Source organism: Mobula birostris, chromosome 7 (assembly GCF_030028105.1).
Source record: "Mobula birostris isolate sMobBir1 chromosome 7, sMobBir1.hap1, whole genome shotgun sequence".
NCBI lineage: Eukaryota > Metazoa > Chordata > Chondrichthyes > Myliobatiformes > Myliobatidae > Mobula > Mobula birostris.
The window spans coordinates 15,101,511-15,121,032 of record NC_092376.1 but is presented as its reverse complement, the minus strand read 5'-3'; the positions used below and the strand labels follow the sequence as shown (position 1 = coordinate 15,121,032).

The following is a 19,522-nucleotide window of genomic DNA, read 5'->3' as shown; positions in this document are numbered from 1 at the left end:
GTGAAGTTTAAGAGACTACTAGACAGGTATATGGAGGAATCTAAGGTGGGGGCTTATATGGGAGGCAGGGTTTGAGGGTCGGCACAACATTGTGGGCCGAAGGGCCTGTACTGTGCTGTAATATTCTATGTTCTATGTACATGGATGAGAGGGGTATGGAGGGCTACAGTCCAGGTGCAGGTTGACAGGACTAGTCAGAATAATCAGCATGGACTAGATGGGCTGAAGGGTTTATTTCTGGGCTCATTAACTCTATGATTGAATGACTCTAAGTTTCCTTATAACTTACAAATGACCTTTTCATCTTCTCTTTCTTACAGGGAGACTCTCTCTGCAACCTAAATGTACCACAACACACCTGACTGTGGTGCAAAATCAAAATGGACTGTTCCTCAACACGAATAACAATGCAAAACTAGGTTCCTTCAAAAAGTCACTGATTACCTCCAGCCTCTTTGCCCCAGTCCAGCAGCCACTGCAAGCTACAGTCACAAGCCCAGGGGTTATCCTGCAGATAGATGCTTTCCAGCTGTACCATCTGACTTCGCATTTTCCTGGGCAGTGTCCGGATGGAATTATCAGAGAGATAGAGGTGCTTTATTGAGGAGAACATAAAATGCTGCAGAACCGAGAGCGTTACAAAGGTGTTCGGATGGATTTGGTGCAACTGGTTTCCTTCAAGGTGCAGTAGTGTCAGGGAAGTCAGTCCATTGAATGCCCCAGGTTCAATGAATTCAATCTTGTTATGATCCAAGTGCAACCGCAGCAAATTCACCAGTCCCTGAAACGTATATCCCGTAATAGTAGTCACTTTATTGTAGCTCAGTTTAAGTGTCTGGAAGAAATGAATGCAACATTAAGTAACACGATGCAATTCAAAAGGAAAAATAAATCAATTCAATATGCACAATGACTTCCTCCAAAATGCCCAGGCATTACATTAGCAAACAACACATGCACTATATTCACAGATCATTGACGTGATTAGTCTCCTATTTTCCACAGAGAATTATTGACCTTTATTGGATCATCTTGGGATGTTTAAGGGAACGATAGAGATGGAGGAAGGGAAAAGTCTTGTGGCATGGGTGTACAGTGACATAGAACAGGAGCTAACAGTGAGTTAAAGGACGGTTTATGTGCGCTTGGGAGGGAGCTTCTGGGCTTGATTGGCCATTGGTGGTTTGTTGCTTGTTGTGTGCTGGCTTGCTCTGCTGAGCAATGTGGGCATACTAAGTTGGCACAAGAATGCGTGGTGACACTTGTGGCCAGCCCCCAGCATACCCTCGGGTTTGTTGGTTGTTCGCACAAATGATGCATTTCACTACATGTTTTGATCTGCTTGTGATAAATAAACTTGAATCTCGCACTTGAATACTAAACTTTGCTCTTGAAACCTTAACTTGGCAGAAGAATGCAAGATAGTCAGAGTCAGAATCAGAATCAGGTTTAATATCATCAGCATATATCATGAAATTTGTTGTTTTGCGACCTCAGCACAATGTAATATTTGATAAATAAACAAGAAATGAATTATATTATGGTATATGTATATTAAATCATTAAATTAAGGTAAGTCGTGCAAAAAAAAAATCCCCAGAATATAAAACAAAAGATAGTGAGGGGGTGTTCATGGGTTTAATGTCCATTCTAAAATCGAATGGCAGAGGGGAAGAAGATATTCCTGAATCATTGAGTGTGTGCCTTCGTGGTTCTGTACCTCCTTCCTGATGGTAACAATGAGAAGAGGGCATGACCTAGGTATGGGTGTCCTTGATGATGGAAGCCACTTTTCTGAGGCACTGCTCCTTGAAGATGTCTTGCATATGACAAAAGATCATACCCATGATGGAGCTGATTAATTTTACAACCCTTTGCAGCCTGCTACAATCCTGTGCAATAATGTTAATGATATGTTTTGTACAAAATCTCTTCACTCATACTGTTAAATTTTTTTTCTTCCGTTTTTTTTTAGTTTCTGCTCCTTAAATTGGGAGGAATTCAGCTCCTAGGTTACAAAATTATCCAGAATTGTACTCAATAAACTTTATCATTTATTCACGACAAGCTCATTATTATGACATGGTCAATATGTTACCGTGCAAAGAATCTGTGGCCAAACTTTCTGAAGTGTCTCATTTTTCCTATTGTAAATTCCAAAGCTGCACTCACAATGATGAGCAAAGCAGTGGGGAAGGCAATACACCATTGAAACTTTCATTGGCAGGAACAGTGCAGCAAATGAATCTTTGAACTATGTCACAATGACCAAAATCTTTCTTTGGGGGCTTTGCTGTTTCTTGCATGGTGGGTGGTGGGAATGCTGATACGTTCTGCTAGAATAAGTGGGGGGAGGGTTGATTCTGCTTGTGCAGGGAGGGGGCAGGGGTTTTGGGGTTCTTACATTTTTCTGTTATTTATTCTTAGTGTTTTTTTCCTTCTGTTTTGTGGAATTCTGCAGAGAGTAAGAATTTCAGGATGTATATTGTATACATTCTCTGATATTAAATGAAACCATTGAACCACTTCCAACATACAGGTTGGTTCACAGTGGTAATGTCAGTTTAAATGTTTCAATTACTACGTTTGGTGCATCGTAGTTCTATTACTGGATAAAGTATCTAGATAACCTGGAGCTCTAGATTCTAAATTAGCTTACTTGGGGAAAAATCTTCTGCATCGAGGTTGTACCAGTAAAGGGGAGCATGGACTCGGAGGGGTGGAGCGAAGTCAAGATGGTGCTAAACAGCAACTCCTATGCTTACATCTTTGGAAACAACGCTCTTTCTATCTTTGATATCTCCCTTTTCCCTTTTCAAGGCTCTTTCGACCTGGAGTTACACTCTGACTTCGGTTCTTTGCGGGAATGAGACCCACTGTCAGGGCCTCAGGACCGGCCGCTTCTTGATATCCCAAGGACGCGGCCTGGAAGGCGAGCACGCCTTCAGGGTTCCGGATTTCTGTGGCTCTGGGGACGTGCTGATTCCAGGCCGGTGCTCCTGAATGAAGTGTCGCGGGAGAACACGGAACATTAGGAGCAGTGGGTTAGCTGCCGGCTGTGTGTCCAGACAGCTGTGCCTTTATAGGGCCAACTCTCTGATTGCAGAGCTCGGAAAAGCAACAGACTATTAATATTGTAAATCAGTGAGTTGTTTGTTATGTCTCCCCTCTCACTGTGAATGCGGTCATTTCTTTTTCCCTTATTAAGGAGAGAGAGAGCCTGTGGTATATTGAATTACCAGGTGAACGAGTAGTCTTTGGGGTGCTGCAAGTCTGTGTCTTTATTGATGCTTGGTGCACACTGGAGTGCAAGTGGAGGGTACTGATGCTTTTTTTCTGGTTGGGCTCGGGGTGGGGGTCATTGCTTTGCTGTTGCTTGTGCGTGGGAGGGGGGAGCTGAGGGGCCTTTAGGGTTCTAGTATTCAACTGTCATTCATTCTTTGGGGCACTCCTGTTTTTGTGGATGTTGGTAAAGAAAATGAATTTCAGGATGTATGTTGTATACATTTCTCTGACATTAAATATACCTATTGAAACTGCTGTGGCGACTCATCCACTAACGTTCTTCAGGAAAGGTAGCTGTCATTTTCAGCCAGCTCTGAATGTGTTAACTTAATTGACCCTCTGGAACAGAGCTTCCCAACCTTCTTGAAGCCATGGACCCCTACCATTAACCAAGTGGTCCGTGGACCCCAAGTTGGGAACCCCTGCTCTGGAGGATTTGAAGTACACTTACTATCAAAGTATGTATGCGGTATACAACCCAGAAAAATCTCAGGGATGTATACTGCACACATACTTTGATCATAAACGTACTTTGAATATTTGAACCTTTGGAAAGAACTAGCAAGTGATTCCAACGTCAAGAAGTGTCACTGCCATTACTCAAGGAAAGGAATGGACAATGTACAGTACTGTGCAAAAGTCTTAGGCACACGGAGAGTGGTGGGTGTGTGGAGTGCACCGCCAATGAAGGTGGTAGAGACAGATACAATAGGGTCTTTTAAGAGACTCTCAGATAGGTACATGGAGCTTAGGAAAATAGAGGGCTATGCGTTAGGGAAATTCTAGGCAGTTTCTAGAGTGGGTTACATGGTCAGTACAACACTGGGGCGTAGGTGTCTATGTTCTGTGTTCACATATACAGTATATAGCTATAGTGTCTAAAACCATTGCACAGTAATGTAGTAATTTTATGTATTGCACTGTACTGCTGCCACAAAAAAACAAATTTCATGACATATGGGAGTGATGATAAACCTGATTCCGATATGGTTTTCTATTGTGGACTGAGAGTGGGAAGGGGGTGGGAGAGGGGAATCATGGTTGGGAGAAGGGGAAAGGAAAGAGGAGGGAGCGGGAGGCACCAGAGGGACATTCTGTGTTGATCAATAAACCAATTGTCTGGAATCAAATGGCTTTGCCTCATGTCTCAGGGTTGGGTGTGTCTTCACTTTCACCTGTCCCATACCCCTCCCAACCTCACCATTCCCAACATCCTTTGCTCCCGTCAGATTTTCAGACTCGCTCTCCACTCCATGTTGACAAATACAGTACTGTACAAAGGTCTTTGGCACCCTTGCTATAGATATGTGCCTAAGGTTTTTGCGCAGTACTGTATGGGCAACAAATCTCAGAGTCATACACGGTGACGTATCTGTACTTTGTCAACAAATTTACTTTGAACATATACTGCTCTACCAGTTATTCTCACAGGGTGTAAACACCAGCTATTTCAGCATGTTGGCATAGTGGTTAACATAACACAATGACAGCACAGCAAACACCGATCGGGGTTCAATTCCTACCGCTGTCTGTATGTTCTCCCTGTAATCACATGGGTTTCCTCCAGATGCTCCAGTTCCCTAACATGTTCCAAAGATGTAAGGCCAGGGTTAGTGAGTTGTTGGTGCCAGAAGTGAGGCAACATTTGCAGGGCTGCCTGGCACAGTCCTTGCTCATTTGATTTGATGCAAATGACTCTTTTAATTGTGTGTTTTGATGTAAATGTGAAAAATAAATCTAATCTTAATCCTCTGAGAACCATCAACCAAACCAGGGGAAAACAAAGGGAGAAGAGGAACCGCTGTGATTAAGCAAAAGAGTCACAGTGGAACCACACAATTACAAGTGTTTCAAGACTTCAGAACTTCGAAAATAATGAACTGGCAATGTTGTTCAAAGGGATGGTTCAGTGGAGAGTGAGGGTAATTAAGAATATCCGACAGTGCATTCTAATCCACCTGAAAGAGGAGGAAATAATAGACCTTTTTTCCCAGATAAACACTTCTAAACTTAACTTTAAGAAGGATGTCAAGGTCCTAGAGAGGTTACGGAGAAAAAAGTTATGAACGTGATTAGTAGGCTGAGGAATTTCTGCCTCAGGTTAAAGCAGAGAAGTTGGAGTTGTTTTTTGAGCAAAGAAGGTTGAAAGGAGCTTTGATAGAGACTAATTTAAATGGGGCAAAGCGAGGGAGACTGTTTCCGTTGGCAGATAGCTCAAGGACCACAGAGACAGATTTAACATCCTGGGCAAAAGGTAAAAGACGGATGTGAGGAAAAATGTTTTGAATGCAGATTATAGAGTCATATATTACCACAGCTCAGAAACAGACTTTTTGGCCTACCTAAATCTGTGCCAAATTGTTGTCCTGTTTAGTTCCATTGAGTCACACCACGAACCTATCCCTTCATACCCCTCCCATCCATGTACTTATCCAAATTTCTCTTAAACGTTGCAATCAAACCCATATACACGACTTCTGCAGCCATCTGTTCCACACTCTCACCACCCTCTGAGTGAAAACTTCCACCTCAAGTTCCCTTTAAATATCTCAGCATTCACTCTTAACCTATGACCTCTAGTTCTAGTTTCACCCAGCCTCAGTAGAAAAGCCTGGTCGCATTTACACTATCTATTTCCCTCATAATTCTGTATACCTTTATCAAATCTCCCCTCATTCCCTGACACTGCAGGAAATAAAGTCCAAACCTACTTAATCTTTCTCAAAACTCCAGTCCTAGCAACATCTTTGTAAATCCTCTGGAACTGCCAAAACAGTGAAAAAAGGAACCAATTGAGACCTTCAAAAGACATGTGAGTGAAAATAACTTATAGTACGATGAAGAGAAAGTGGAAGCAAGCTACTGAAAGATGACTCAACTGGGGCTCAGCATAGACCCAGTGGGTTTAATGGCCTTCTTTTCTCCTTTTCTGTTGTACCAATATTTTATTTATTTAGAGATACAGCGTGTGACAGGCCCTTCCAGCCCGAAGAGCCGTACCGTCAAGCAACCCACCTATTTAACCCTAGTCTAATCTCAGGACAATTCACAATGACCAATTACCTTACTAACTGGTATACCTTTGAATTGTGGGAGGAAACTGGAGCACCCGGAGGAAACCGGAGCACCCGGAGGAAACCCACGCAGTCCATGGGGCGAATATACAAACTCCTCTCAGACTTCTCCAGAACTGAACTCTGAACTCCAGAATACCCTGAGTTTATGATCCTGCATTCAATACGTTTTCAATAAATTTTGTGATATTCACTCTTGTACATAAAAACATAAATGTAGTTTTAAACAATATGTTATATATATTTTAAATAATGTCATCAGTATTACCTGCAGTGATTTCAAGTTTTTGAAGACCTTATCTGGAAGACTTTGAATGTCATTGCCATGAAGCATTAGAAGTTCCAGCCTTTGCAGTCCATTGAATAATTCTTTGCGCACAATCTGTATGTTGTTAAAGCTGTACAAAACGGAAGAAGAACATCACTCCATTGACTATGAAAGAAAGCCAAATTTCATTAAAGTTCTGTAGATTAAGGATGTCACCAAAAGTTTTGACAAACTTCTCTAGATACACTGGTTGCTGCTGTGTATTTAATAATTCAATAATACTTGAGTAATCTTGTGCATATATATAAGCTGGTAAAGCATTCTTGTTTGCTTAAATAATTCGTTATGGGTTACATGTATAAATTTGTGAATTGCATATGTACATCATCATGCTACCACGTGATACATGCATGCTTCGCTTTAAGTAAACTCAAAGTTAGACCTGCATTTTGGACTCCCATATCTTCCTTTGAATTAGTTTAATGTTTTAAAGTTACAAAATGTAACAGTTGCATCATGGGCTGTTACGGAAACACCAATGCCCAGGAACAGGAAAGTCTACAGTAGGTGGTGGGTCCATTACTGGCCAAGCCCTGCCTATCACTGAGCACATTTACGTTGAGTGCTGTCACAAGAAAGCAGCATCCATTATCAAGGACCCACTCCATCCAGGTCATGCCTCTTCTCACTACTTCCAACAGGCAGGAGGTACAGGAGCCTCAGGTCTCGCACTACCATGTTCAGGAACAGTTATTGCCCCACAAACATCGGGCTCTTGAACTGGTGTGGATAACTTCATTTACCGCTATTCTGAACTGATTCTGTAACCTACAGACTCAGTTTCAAAGATTCTTTACAACTCATGTTCTCAGTTTTTTTTTGTACTATTTGTCTTTATTTGCCCATTTAGTCCATGCCAAACTAGTGTGTAGGGCAGCAAAGAATGTCCTCCATCTCTGGTAGTGTTCAGGGCTTCCTTCATCACGTTAATAGCTTCCTCATGGTTTTCAGTATTGTCAGTCATGCAAGTCCTGGGTGGAAACTCAAGAATACTGTTGCACTCAGATGTAAAAGGATTTTTCATTGCTGTTTCCGTAATAATTTAGTTTTACCAGTCAGGGTTTTAAGCCCTGAGTTGAACCACCAAACTTGGAGTTCTGGTGCAGCAGTCTTAGTCTGTCCTCTAACCTCTGACCTGTTTGGCAAGGGTGACACAGCCAACAACCAAAGCATAAAGCCCTGACAGCAGTCAACATAGCTGTCCGAGTCATTGAGGCATAGAAGTCTCCAACCACGAGAAGGTTGTGGGCCTCTTAGAGGTATCCAGGTACCTATCCAAATTTCTCTTAAATTTTGAGATTGAATCCGCATCCACCAATTCCACTGGCATCTCATTCCACACTCTCATCACGTACAGAATGAAGAACTTCCCCAATTGTTCCCCTTAAACATTTCACCTTTCACCCTTAACCCATAAACCCTAGTTCTAGTCTCACCCAACCTCAGTTGGAAAAGCCTGTTTACGTTTACACTATCTATACCCCTCATAATTTTGTATACATCTATTAAATATCCCCTCATTCTCCTATGCTCTAGGAAATAAAATCCTAACCTATTCAATCTTTCCTCAAGTCCCAGCAACATCCATGTAAATTTTCTCTGCACTCTTTCAATCTTATTGATACGTTTCCTGTAGATAAGTGGCCAGAACGGCACACAATACTCCAAGTTAGGCCTCACCAACTTCTTAACATAGTTTCAACAAAACATCCCAACCCCTGTACTCAATAATTTGATTTATTAAGGTCAATGCACCAAAAGCTTTCTTTATGACCCTGTCTACCTGTGACACCACTTCCAAGGAATTATGCCTCTGTATTCCCAGATCCCTCTGCTCTACTGCATTCCTCAGTGCTCTACCGTTCACCGTAAAAGTCTAACCTTGATTAATCCTCCCAAAGTGCAAAACCTCACACTTGACTGCATTAAATTCTATCTACCATTTTTCAACCCATTTTTCCAGCTGGTCCAGTTACAGATGCGAGGTCTGATAGACTTCCTCACTGTCCACTACACCCCCATTCTTGGTGTCATCTGCAAATTCGCTGATCCAGTTTACTACATTATCATCCAGATCGTTAATATAGATGACAAACCACAGCATACCTAAGGCTAATCCCTGCAGCACACCTCTAGTCACAGGCCTCCAGTCAGAGAAGCAACCATCTATTATTTCCACTATCCCGCTTCTCCTGTGAAGCCAATGTCTAATCCAATTTACTACCTCATCCTGAATGCTGAGCAACTGAGCCTTTTTGACCAACCTGCCACGCAGGACCTCGTCAAAGGTTCGATTGGTTTGATTAAGTCCATGTAGACAACATCCCTCAACTTTCCTGACAACTTTCTCAAAAAGCTCCATTAGCTTGGTTAGACATGGCCTACTACACAAAGCCATGTTGGCTATCCCTAATCAATCCCTGTCTACACAGATATTTATATGTCCGGTCCCTCAGAATATCTTTCAGTAATTTACAAACTAACTGCGTGAGGCACACCAGTTTATAATTTCCCAGCTTATTCTTTGAGCCTTTCTTAAACAACAGAACAACTTTAGCCACTCTCTAATCATCCAGCAACTCACCTGTTGCTACCGACATTTTAAATATCTCTGCTGGGGCACCTGCAATTTCCACAAGGTCCAAGGGAACACCTGGTGAGGCCTGTGCATTTAAACTCCCTAATTTGCCTTAAAATAGCAAGCACCGACTCCTCTGTAATCTCTATTGTGTCCAAGACCTCACTAGTGTTTTGCCTTACTTCTATTAACTCTGTGTCTGTCTCCAGAGTAAATACAGGTGCAAAAAATCCATTTAAGATCTCCCCCATTTCTTTCAGCTCCACGCACAAGTGACCACTTTCATCTTCAAGGAGACCAATTTCATCCTTTGCTATCCCTTTGTTCTTAATATATCTGTAGAAGCTTTTAGGATTCAGCTTCACCTTGTCTGCGAGAGCAACCTCATGCCTCTTTTAGCCCTCCTGATTTCCTTCTTAAGTGTTCTCTTGCATTTCATACTTCTCAACTACCTAATTTGTTCCTACTTGCCTATAGCTGTGATGCACCCCTTTTTCTGTTTTCTTAACTAGGGCCTCAATATCTCTCAAAAACCAAGGTTCTCCAAACTTGTAGCCCTGCCTTTTATTCTGACCAGAACAAATAAATCCTGTGCTCTCAAAATTGGTAAGGACTCTCACTTACCAAGTACACCCTTGCCAGAAAACGGCCTGTCACAATCCACACTTGCCAGATCCTTTCTGATCCCATCAAAATTGTCCTTTCTCCAATTTAGAATCTCAGCCCGAGGACTAGACCTATCCTTCTCCATAATTATCTTGAAACTAATGGCATTATGATCACTAGATGCAAAGTGTCCCCCAACATGAACTTCTGTCACGTGCTTGTCTCATTCCCTGATAGGTGATCTGGTATCACAGACTCTGTAGTTGGGAATTCTATGAACTGAATAAGGAAGCTTCTGTGAACACATTTGACAAACTCTACCCCATCCGGCCCTTCTACATTACGGAAGAACCAATCAAATATATGGAAAGTTAAAATGACCTACTATCACAAAATTAGGTTTCTTGCAACAGTCTGAGAATTTGCTCCTCTAAGCCCTCCTGACTATTAGGTGGTCTATAATATAATCCCATTGATGTGGTCACCCCTTTCTTATTCCTCAGTTCCACCCATACAGCCTCAGTAGATGAGCTCTCCAATCTGTCCTGTCTGAGCACTGCTATAAAATCTTTCCTCACTAGTAATTCCACCTCTCCCACTTAATCCCTTCTGCTCTATCACTCTAAAACAACAGAACACTGAGCAGCCAGTCCTGTTCCTCATACAACCATATCTTATTGATGGCTACAGTGTCATAATTCCATGTGCTGATCCATGCCCTCGCTTCCGCCTTTCCTACAATACTCCTTGCACGGAATGGAAACAACTCAGAACATCAGTCTCACCAAGCGCAACCTTCCTGACTTTCTTGTAGGCTTACTAACTTCTTTCCTCACAACCTCTCCACTATCTGTTCTGGCACTCTGGTTCCCATCTCCCTACAATTCTAGTTTAAAACCACCGGCATGTAGCATTAACAAACCTTCTCGCTAGGATATTACTCCCCCTCCACTTCAGGAGCAAACCATCCTATCTGTACAGGGAACACAAGTAAAAGTTGCTGGTGAACGCAGCAGGCCGGGCAGCATCTATGGGAAGAGGTACAGTCGATGTTTCAGGCCCAGCTTCCCTGGAATGGAGCCCAATGATCCAAAGATCTGAAACCCTCCCTCCTGCACCATCTTCTTAACCACATGCTAAACTGTATTAACCTCCTAATCGATTTATTCACGAAGGTTATAATAAATGCCACCTTGTATTTTATCACTACACTGTGTTTTAATCTATACGTATTAAAGTTTACGATCTGTTTTATATTATTCCTTTCCAATTATCAAATAACACTTAATACTACTCAGTTAATACTCGCACTTCTATTTCCTAACCACCTTTCTATTTTAACCAATGTACAGTACTGTGCAAACGGCTTAAGCACCTAGCTATACAAATGTGCACAGTGCACATTTCCTTGCCAAATAATTAAAAGAATTTTGATGAGACTATAACTGGAATAAAATGAATGCCAAGATATTTAGTTGATTGGACAGGTCATCGTACATACATATTCCCTTTGCTTCCTTGACTAATGCCATGGTGGATTTCTGTTTATCTCTACTGAGAAAGAAGGGAGTTTGTTTATAAGGGTGTTTGCCGAACCTGGACATTAAGTTGCAAACATAAGCACAAAATAATCTGCAGATGCTGGGGTCAAAGCAACATTCACAACACGCTGGAAGAACTCAGCAGGTCGGGCAGCATCCGTGGAAAAGATCGGTCGACGTTCCGGCCCGAAATGTTGACCGATCTTTTCCACGGATGCTGCCTGACCTGCTGAGTTCCTCCAGCGTGTTGTGAAGTTGCAAACATTTCATCACCAGTCAAGGTGACATCATCAGTGTGCAATTGAGTGTTGTTTCTGCCGAGTGCTCACATTTAGATTTATAGTTATATAAACTCGAACACTCAGCAGAAACAATACTTAATTGCGTACTGATGATGTCACCTCAATTGGTGACGAAATGCGGGCGACCTAATTTCCAGGCTCTGTGAACAGCCCGACAAACAAGCAGCCATCCCGAGCTACCAATCTTCCCTTTCCTTTAAGAGAAGGGAGTGCCTGAGTTTAACAGTTCTGACGAAGGATAACACTGTTAGTGGTCGAGTGTCCCGTCAGTACCGTAACAAAAATCATCGTTCAAAGTACAAAAGTTCAAAGAAAATTTATTATTAAGGAAACTGGGTTCCAGGTTTCCGTTGTTTCGGATGTGATAGAGAGGGAGGGATCAAAGGAGGAGGGGTGGCATTACCAGTCAGGCGAAATGTCACCATAAGATTCAATTTCTTGCAGGCATTCTCAGTAAAACAAAGAAATACAACTGAATCAATGGAGGAAGTACACACAAAGACTGACAAAACATCCAATGTACAAAAGAAGACAAGCTGTGCAAATACTAAATAAATAGACATATCAATAGATAGATAATGAGAAAATGAGTTGTAGAGTCCTTGAAAGATAGGTTTGTGGAATCAGTTCAAAGTTAAGGTGAGTGAAGTTATCCACAATGGTTCAGGAGCCTGATGGTTGTAGCATAATAACTATACCCGAACCTGGAGCTGTGGGACATGAGGCAATGCCTGCTGTACTCTGCCCAATAGCAGCAGTGAAAAAAGAGCATGCCCTGGATGATGGGGGTCCTGGTGGTGCTCAAGTCCCTTGAGAGAGAATTAAACCCACAAAGATTTGACTCAGCAAGCTGTCACCAATAAGCTACAACTAGGGCCAGGAATACAGCACACACGCAACATAAGGAGTCATTCATACATGGTGAATTACATTCCCCATCGTGTTTACACATTTTCAAGCGAAATTTGTCTCAATGCATTCAATGCAATAAAAATTCCACTTCTTGTATATCCTAGCTATGTAATAATTGTCTTACAGAACATAGAACATTGCATCACAATACTGGCCCTTCTAGATTCTGTAGGACATCTTCAAGGACTGATGCCTCAAAAATCCAGCATCCATCATTAGGGACCCCCATCACCCAGGACATGCCCTGTTCTCATTGCTACCATCAGGAAGCAGGTACAGGAGCTTGAAGGCACTCACTCAATGATTCAGGAACAGCTTTTTTCCCACTGCCATCTGATTTCTGAATGGACATTGAACCCATGAACACTATCTCACTATTTTTTTTTAATTTTGCTCTAATTATTTATTTAAACTATTTTTATATATGTACTTACTGTAATTCACTTATTATGTATTGAGCGATAGCTCTACTACTAAGACAACAAATTTCATGCTATATGCCGGTGATATTAAACCTGATTCTGATGCTGTGCTGACCTTTTATTCTAAGCTCAATCTAATCCTTCCATATTTTTATCATCCATTTGCCTGTCTAAGAATTTCTTATATGCCCCTATCGTATCAGCCTCTACCGCCACCCCTGGCAGCATGTTCCATGCACCCACCACTCTCCCTGTAAAAACCTTACCTCTGACATCCCCCTTATACTTTCCTCCACTCACCTTAAAGTTATGTCACCTTGTATACCTGCCCAGGGAAAAAGTCTCTGGCTGTTAACTCTATCTATGCCCCTTATCACCTTGTACACTTCCATCAAGTCGTCTCTCACGTGATAAGGTGCCACACATGAGGCTGTTGGCAAGATAAAATCCTACGGCATTACAGGGAAGCTACTGACATGGTTAGAGGAATGGCTGAAGGGCAGGGGGCAGTATGTGGGAATAAAAGGGGCCTTTTCTAGTTGACTGCCAGTGACTAGTGGTGTTTCTCAGGGGTCAGTATTGGGACTGCTACTTTTCACATTGTCAGTGATTTGGATAATGGAATTGATGGCTTTGTGGCAAAGTTTGCAGATGATATGAAGATAGATGGAGGGGTAGGTAGTGCTGAGGAAGCAATGCAACTGCAGCAGACTTAAACAAATTGGAAGAATGGGCAAAAAAGTGTCAGATGGAATACAGTGTTTGGAAATGTATGGTAATGCATTTTAGTAAAAGGAACAATAGTGTGGACTATTATCTAAATGCGGAGAAAGTTCAAACATCAGAGATGCAGAGAGACTTGTGCAAAGATTCCGAAAAGGTTAATTTACAGGTTGAATCTGTGGAAAGGAAGGCAAATGCAATGTTGGAAATTATTGCAAGAATAGAATATAAAATCAAGGAGATAATGCTGAGCCTTTATAGGACACTAGTCAGGCCACACTTGGAGTATTGTCAAGGGTTTTGGGCCCCATATCTCAGAAAGGACATGTTGTCATTGGAGAGAGACCAGAGGAGGTTCACGAGGATGATTCTGGGAATGAAGGGGTTAACATATGTGGAGCATTTCGCAGCTTTGGGCCTGTGCTCACTAGAATTTAGAATAGTGTGTGGGGATCTCATTGAAACCTACCGAATGTTGAAAGGACTAGGCAGGGTGGAGGTGGCGAGGATGTTTCCTATGGTAGGGGTATCCAGAACTAGAGGGTGCAGCCTCAAAACTGAGGGGTGACCTTTTAGAACAGAGGTAAGGAGGAATTTTTTTTAGCCAGAAGGTAATGAGTCTCTGGAATGCTCTGCCACAGACTGCAGTGGAGGTCAAGTCCATAGGTATATTTAAGGCAGAAGTTGATCATTTCCTGATTGGTCAGGGCATCAAAGGATATAGTGAGAAGGCAGGTGTTTGGGATTGAGTGGGATCCGGAATCAGCCATGTTAGAGTGGTGGAGTAGACTTGATGGGCTGCATGGCCTAATTCTGCTCCTATGTCTTATGGTCTAACATTACATTATAGCTCTTGAACTCATTCCCTTGACTAATAAAGGTTAACACACCATACACCTTCTTAAGAACCCTGTCAACTTGCATGGTAATTTTTAGGGTTCTATGATGTGGACTCCAAGATCCCTCCGTTCCTCCATATTGCTAAGAATTCCGCCATTAACCCTGTATTCTGCCTTCAAATTCGACCATCCAAAATGAATCGCTTCACACATTTCCAGTCTTACAGATTACAAAAAAAACTTGTTGATAATAGAATCATGTCTAGATGAATACACACCCAAAATTGATCTTTTCCACCATCTTTGGTATTCCTGCTGGAACAGCTGTTAGTGATCGGAAAGTACAGTGAACTTCAGTGGAGAGGTAACAGGCACAGGGTTGTGGACATGAGAGCGTCGGGCTTGGAAATCCCAGAGTTAACATCAGCACCATGGAGACGGTTACCATGGGAACCACGTGGGGCAATGCCTCAGACACCTTTGCCATCCTTCTGTAAGAGGTGGCAAAATTCGAATGATGTGGGTGGCTGAACGAAGGACAACGCGGTTTACTTTAAGCTGGCGACTCGTGGAGACTCTTCCTTGTGTTTCGTAGAGAATGTCTTTCTGATGTTACTTTAGCAATGTTGAGCCGTTCATCAAGAAAGATTCACTTTGAAAATGATCGTCGCAGTATTACATAAAAATTCTGGCGTGTCCTGTCAGAGAAAAAAATCAAAACACAAGAAATTATGCAGTTGCTGGAAATCCAGAGAAACACACACAAAATGCTAGAGGAACTCAGCAGGTCAGGTAGCATCTATGGAGAGGAATAAAAAGTCAACATTTCAGACTGAGACCCTTTATCAAGACTGGAAAGGAATGGGGAAGAAGACAGAATAAGAAGCTGGTGGGAGGGGGAGGACTTCAAACTGGCAGGTGATAAGTGAAGCTACTGAGGATGCAAGTAGGTGGGAGGGAGGGGATGAAGTGAAAAGCTGGGGGGGTGGTTGGTGGAAAAGGTAAAGGGCTGAAAAAGAAGGAATCAGATAGGAGAGTAGAGTGGATAGGAGAGTAGAGGGGACTTCATAGAAACATTTCGAATGTTGAAAGGCATGGACAGAGTGGATGTGGCAAAATTGTTTCCCATGGTGGGGGAGTCTAGTACGAGAGGGCATGACTTAAGGATTGAAGGGCGCCCATTCAGAACAGAGACGTGAAGAATTTTTTTTAGCCGGAGGGTGGTGAATCTATGGAATTTGTTGCCACGGGCAGCAGTGGAGGACAAGTCATTGGGTGTATTTAAGGCAGAGATTGATAGGTATCTGAGTAGCCAGGGCATCAAAGGTTATGGTAAGAAGACAGGGGAGTGGGACTAAATGGGAGATTGGATCAGCTCATGATAAAATGGCGGAGCAGACTCGATGGGCCGAATGGCTGACTTCTGCTCCTTTGTCTCATGGTCTTATGGATCATGGGAGAAAGGGAAAGAGGAGGGTCACCACACAGAGGTGATAGGCATGTGATGAGAAGAGAATAGATAAGAGGAGAGCTAGAATGGTGCATGGAAAAGAAGAGAATGGAGGGAGGGATGTTCATGCAGTTAGAAAAAAGTCATTCACTGATCAAATACCAGCTCCTGGTAATTAGCTTTCTTATGCTTAGGCACCTCCTCAATCCCAAGGAACTTCCATTTCTACCATGACCACCTACTTTGAGGCTTCTGACAGATTCACCATGTCAGGCCTCAGGGATATTGATGCAATGAAGTCAGGGAACTTTCCTTGCTTGCCAAGATCAATGTTCAATTGCCAGTCAGACGCCGTGGTGAGTAAACCTGCTGGTGATCTAGACAGAGGCCGTGGTTGGTCTCCAGCTTTGAAAAGGATATGGGCTTTCCAGATTGGCAGAGGTGCCTACTGTTGTTAATGACCTAGAAGATACTTTCTGCCAGTGCTGTCAGCACTCGGTCATGGCGCTAGTGGTAGCGGTCTTCTCCCAGGGCTTTTCAGCAGCTGCTGAGGATCTGTTCCAGGGTCCCTCTGCCAGGATAGAGAGGATATGATGGTTCCTCATTTTTGACTGAAGCAAGAGGGTTCGTTGGACCAGGCAGGACGCAGTACTCAGCCTGGATCGTGAACTTGATGCACTGAGGGTTCTGCCAGCCAAATGTTGGACGAGGAGATCTTCCACGTCAGAGCACACTCCCACCTCGTCCAAGCTCCATGCTGCCCCATTCCTACCATCCTGGTGGTATGCACTTCCTCGACACCTGCTACCACCTCTTCCTGAGCAAGTTTGCGCCTGTCCCTGCCCTGGGTTCTGTCGGAGCAGAGTGAAGGGAAGCTACCCAGCCCTGTCTGACCAGATGTCCCTGCCAGATCCCTGTGCCTCAGCCACCTTCACTGCATCCTTGGCCTTCTATTTCCAGCCTGGCCAGACCTCATGCCTGCTGATGAGACTTTGGGGTCGCTAGGATCTCTGTACAGAATTCTGTTGTACAGGAAACCATGAATCTTCAACTAGATTGAAAGGCCATTAGCTGAAGGGCCTGTAGTTCTGTGCTGTATTGCTCTATAGTACAGAGCAAAGGTCTTAGTTACCCTAGCTATATGCTGTATATGTGCCTGTGAGCTTTGCACAGTACTGTAGTGGGCTGGCACAGTGGTTAGCACAACAGTGGACGCAGGTTCAATTCCCGCCCCTGCCCATGACAGCATGGGTTTCCTCTGGGTCCTCTGGTTTCCTCCCACAGTCCAAAGATGTATTGGTTGGTAGATTAATTGCTCAAAGTAAATTGTCCCATGATTAGGCCAGGGTTAAATCAGGGGTTGTTGAGCGGCGAGGTTCAATGGGCCAGAAGGGCCTATTCCGCGCTGTATCTCAGTAAGTATATAAATAAGTAGTTATACCATCCTCATACCTGCTGTGAGGAAGAGGGCATGGATGTGGTGAAGACCTACAAGTACCTGGACAACAGACTTGAGTGGAGCACTGACACAGAGGCCGTGTCCAGGAAGGGCCAGAGTTTGAGGAGACTGAGGTCCTTTGGAGTATGCCAGCCTCTCCTTCACATGTTCTACCAGTCTATTGTCACCAGTACAATCTCCGACTTGGTGGGTTGCTGGGCAATGGCATCAACATGGGTGATGCCAACAGGCTCAATAAACTGATCAGAAAGTCTGGCTCTGTTATAGGAGTCAAACTGGACACATTAGAGACTGTGGTAGAACAAAGGGCCCCACTGAAAATCCTGCCAATTCTGGACAATGTTTCTCACCCTCTGCATGCCACCTTGGCTGAACAGTGGAGCACTTTCAGTAATAGACTAAGACAACTGTGCTGTTCCAGAGAGTGCTATGTATGAGGTCATTCTTACCCTCAGCCATTAGGCTCCATAATGAGTCAACCTATAGCCGGGGAAGTGATGACCCTCCTCCTGTTAGACTGCTTAAGATACCCTATTTTTATATATTGGGAGGGCACGTGACCAAGTGGTTAAAGCATTGGACTAGCTACCTGAAGGTCGTGAGTTCGAGCCCCCGCCGAGGCAACATGTTGTGTCCTTGAGCAAGGCACTTAATCACACAGTGCTCTGCGACAACACTGGTGCCAAGCTGTATGGGTCCTAATGCCCTTCCCTTGGACAACATTGGTGTCGTGGAGAGGGGAGACTTGCAGCATGGGCAACTGCTGGTCTTCCATACGACCTTGCCCAGGCCTGCGCCCTGGAGAGTGAAGACTTTCCAGGTGCAGATCCACAGTCTCGCAAGACTAATGGATGCCTTTATTTTACTTATTCTTCTTTCTTGTCTTCTAGTATTGAATATCTGTGAACTTGTAGTGTTACTGTGGCACTGTAATTTCCTTTGCACTCGATAAAGTATCCAGCCATCTATCTAGTCTGTAAAGAGGGCCGAGGAGATTTATGAAGGTGTTCATGAAGGACTGAGTTATGAAGAAAAGTTGAGCAGGTTGGGTCATTTTTCACTGGAGCATGGGTGCACGTGGAAGTGTATAGGATCATGAGTGGCGCAGATAGGGAGAATGTACACAGTCAATTTTCCCAAGGTTGGGGGATAGGTTTAAGGTGAGAAGGAAAAGACTGAGTCGGAACCTGAAGGCAACTTTATCACTTGAGGGTGGTCAGTGTACATGTGACGGGGTCCTGAATTACTCCTATGAAATGTGCTTTTGGAAACAGAGAGGAAGAGGTGTCCAACACAGACACCTTGTTAAAAGAGAGAGAAAGAAAGAGAGAGAGAGGCGAGGACTGCTTTGAGATGGTGTTATGGTTTTTCGGCAGCATGTTTACACTTTTGCAAGGACACTAACAGCTTCCAAGTTCTTACAGAGAGAGAAGGAAGGAGCTGCTTGATGGACAGTTGGTGTTCAGCACGGTGAGATAAATAGAAAGTCAACTGTTAGACCTACAGACACATGGTTTTGGACGTTGAATAAGCTTTGTTGTGCCCACAGAAAAGGTGGGCTTTGGAGGATCGATCATGCGAGTTGATCAGTGGCTCTCGCAGCGTGAAAAAGGTGTGACCAGTGGGGAGTTATTCATGTGTCCAACCCTCGCCTGGGTTGATAATTCCACCACAGAAGAACTGTCCCCTTTGTTGTGGTCACAGTCAGTGACTTCTAAAGGATTTCGGAGGACAACGGGAAGATCGACGGTGTCAGCTCACCTGAAGACTCAAATCTCTCCCTCTCTCTCTCTCTCCATCACTACTCAACTCAATACCACGAACTGAACTGAACTTCACTCATCATCATAAGACTATCTATTTACCCCAGACTTGAAGAAGCTTGGTTTTCATATATTTCCACATATACATAATCATTGCTAACCCGTTTGATATATCTGATTTTATATTACTGTATTACGTAGCTACAAATAAATACCATTAGTTAATAGCAATACCGGACT

The 19,522-nt window shown here is 43.3% G+C and overlaps 1 protein-coding gene across 1 annotated transcript in view; it reads right to left on the bottom strand.

Moving 5' to 3' along the window:
- The window catches only part of mxra5a (matrix-remodelling associated 5a), a 58,499-nt gene extending 43,402 nt beyond the window's left edge, over positions 1-15,097 (bottom strand). Inside the window, exons 1-3 of the mRNA XM_072262640.1 lie at positions 14,889-15,097; positions 6,628-6,757; positions 445-835 (exon numbers count right to left, since the gene is read on the bottom strand). Coding sequence (XP_072118741.1) covers positions 445-835; positions 6,628-6,757; positions 14,889-15,097 — 730 coding nt within the window. The remainder of the gene's footprint in view (positions 1-444; positions 836-6,627; positions 6,758-14,888) is intronic.
- Between the last annotated feature and the right edge of the window lie 4,425 nt (positions 15,098-19,522).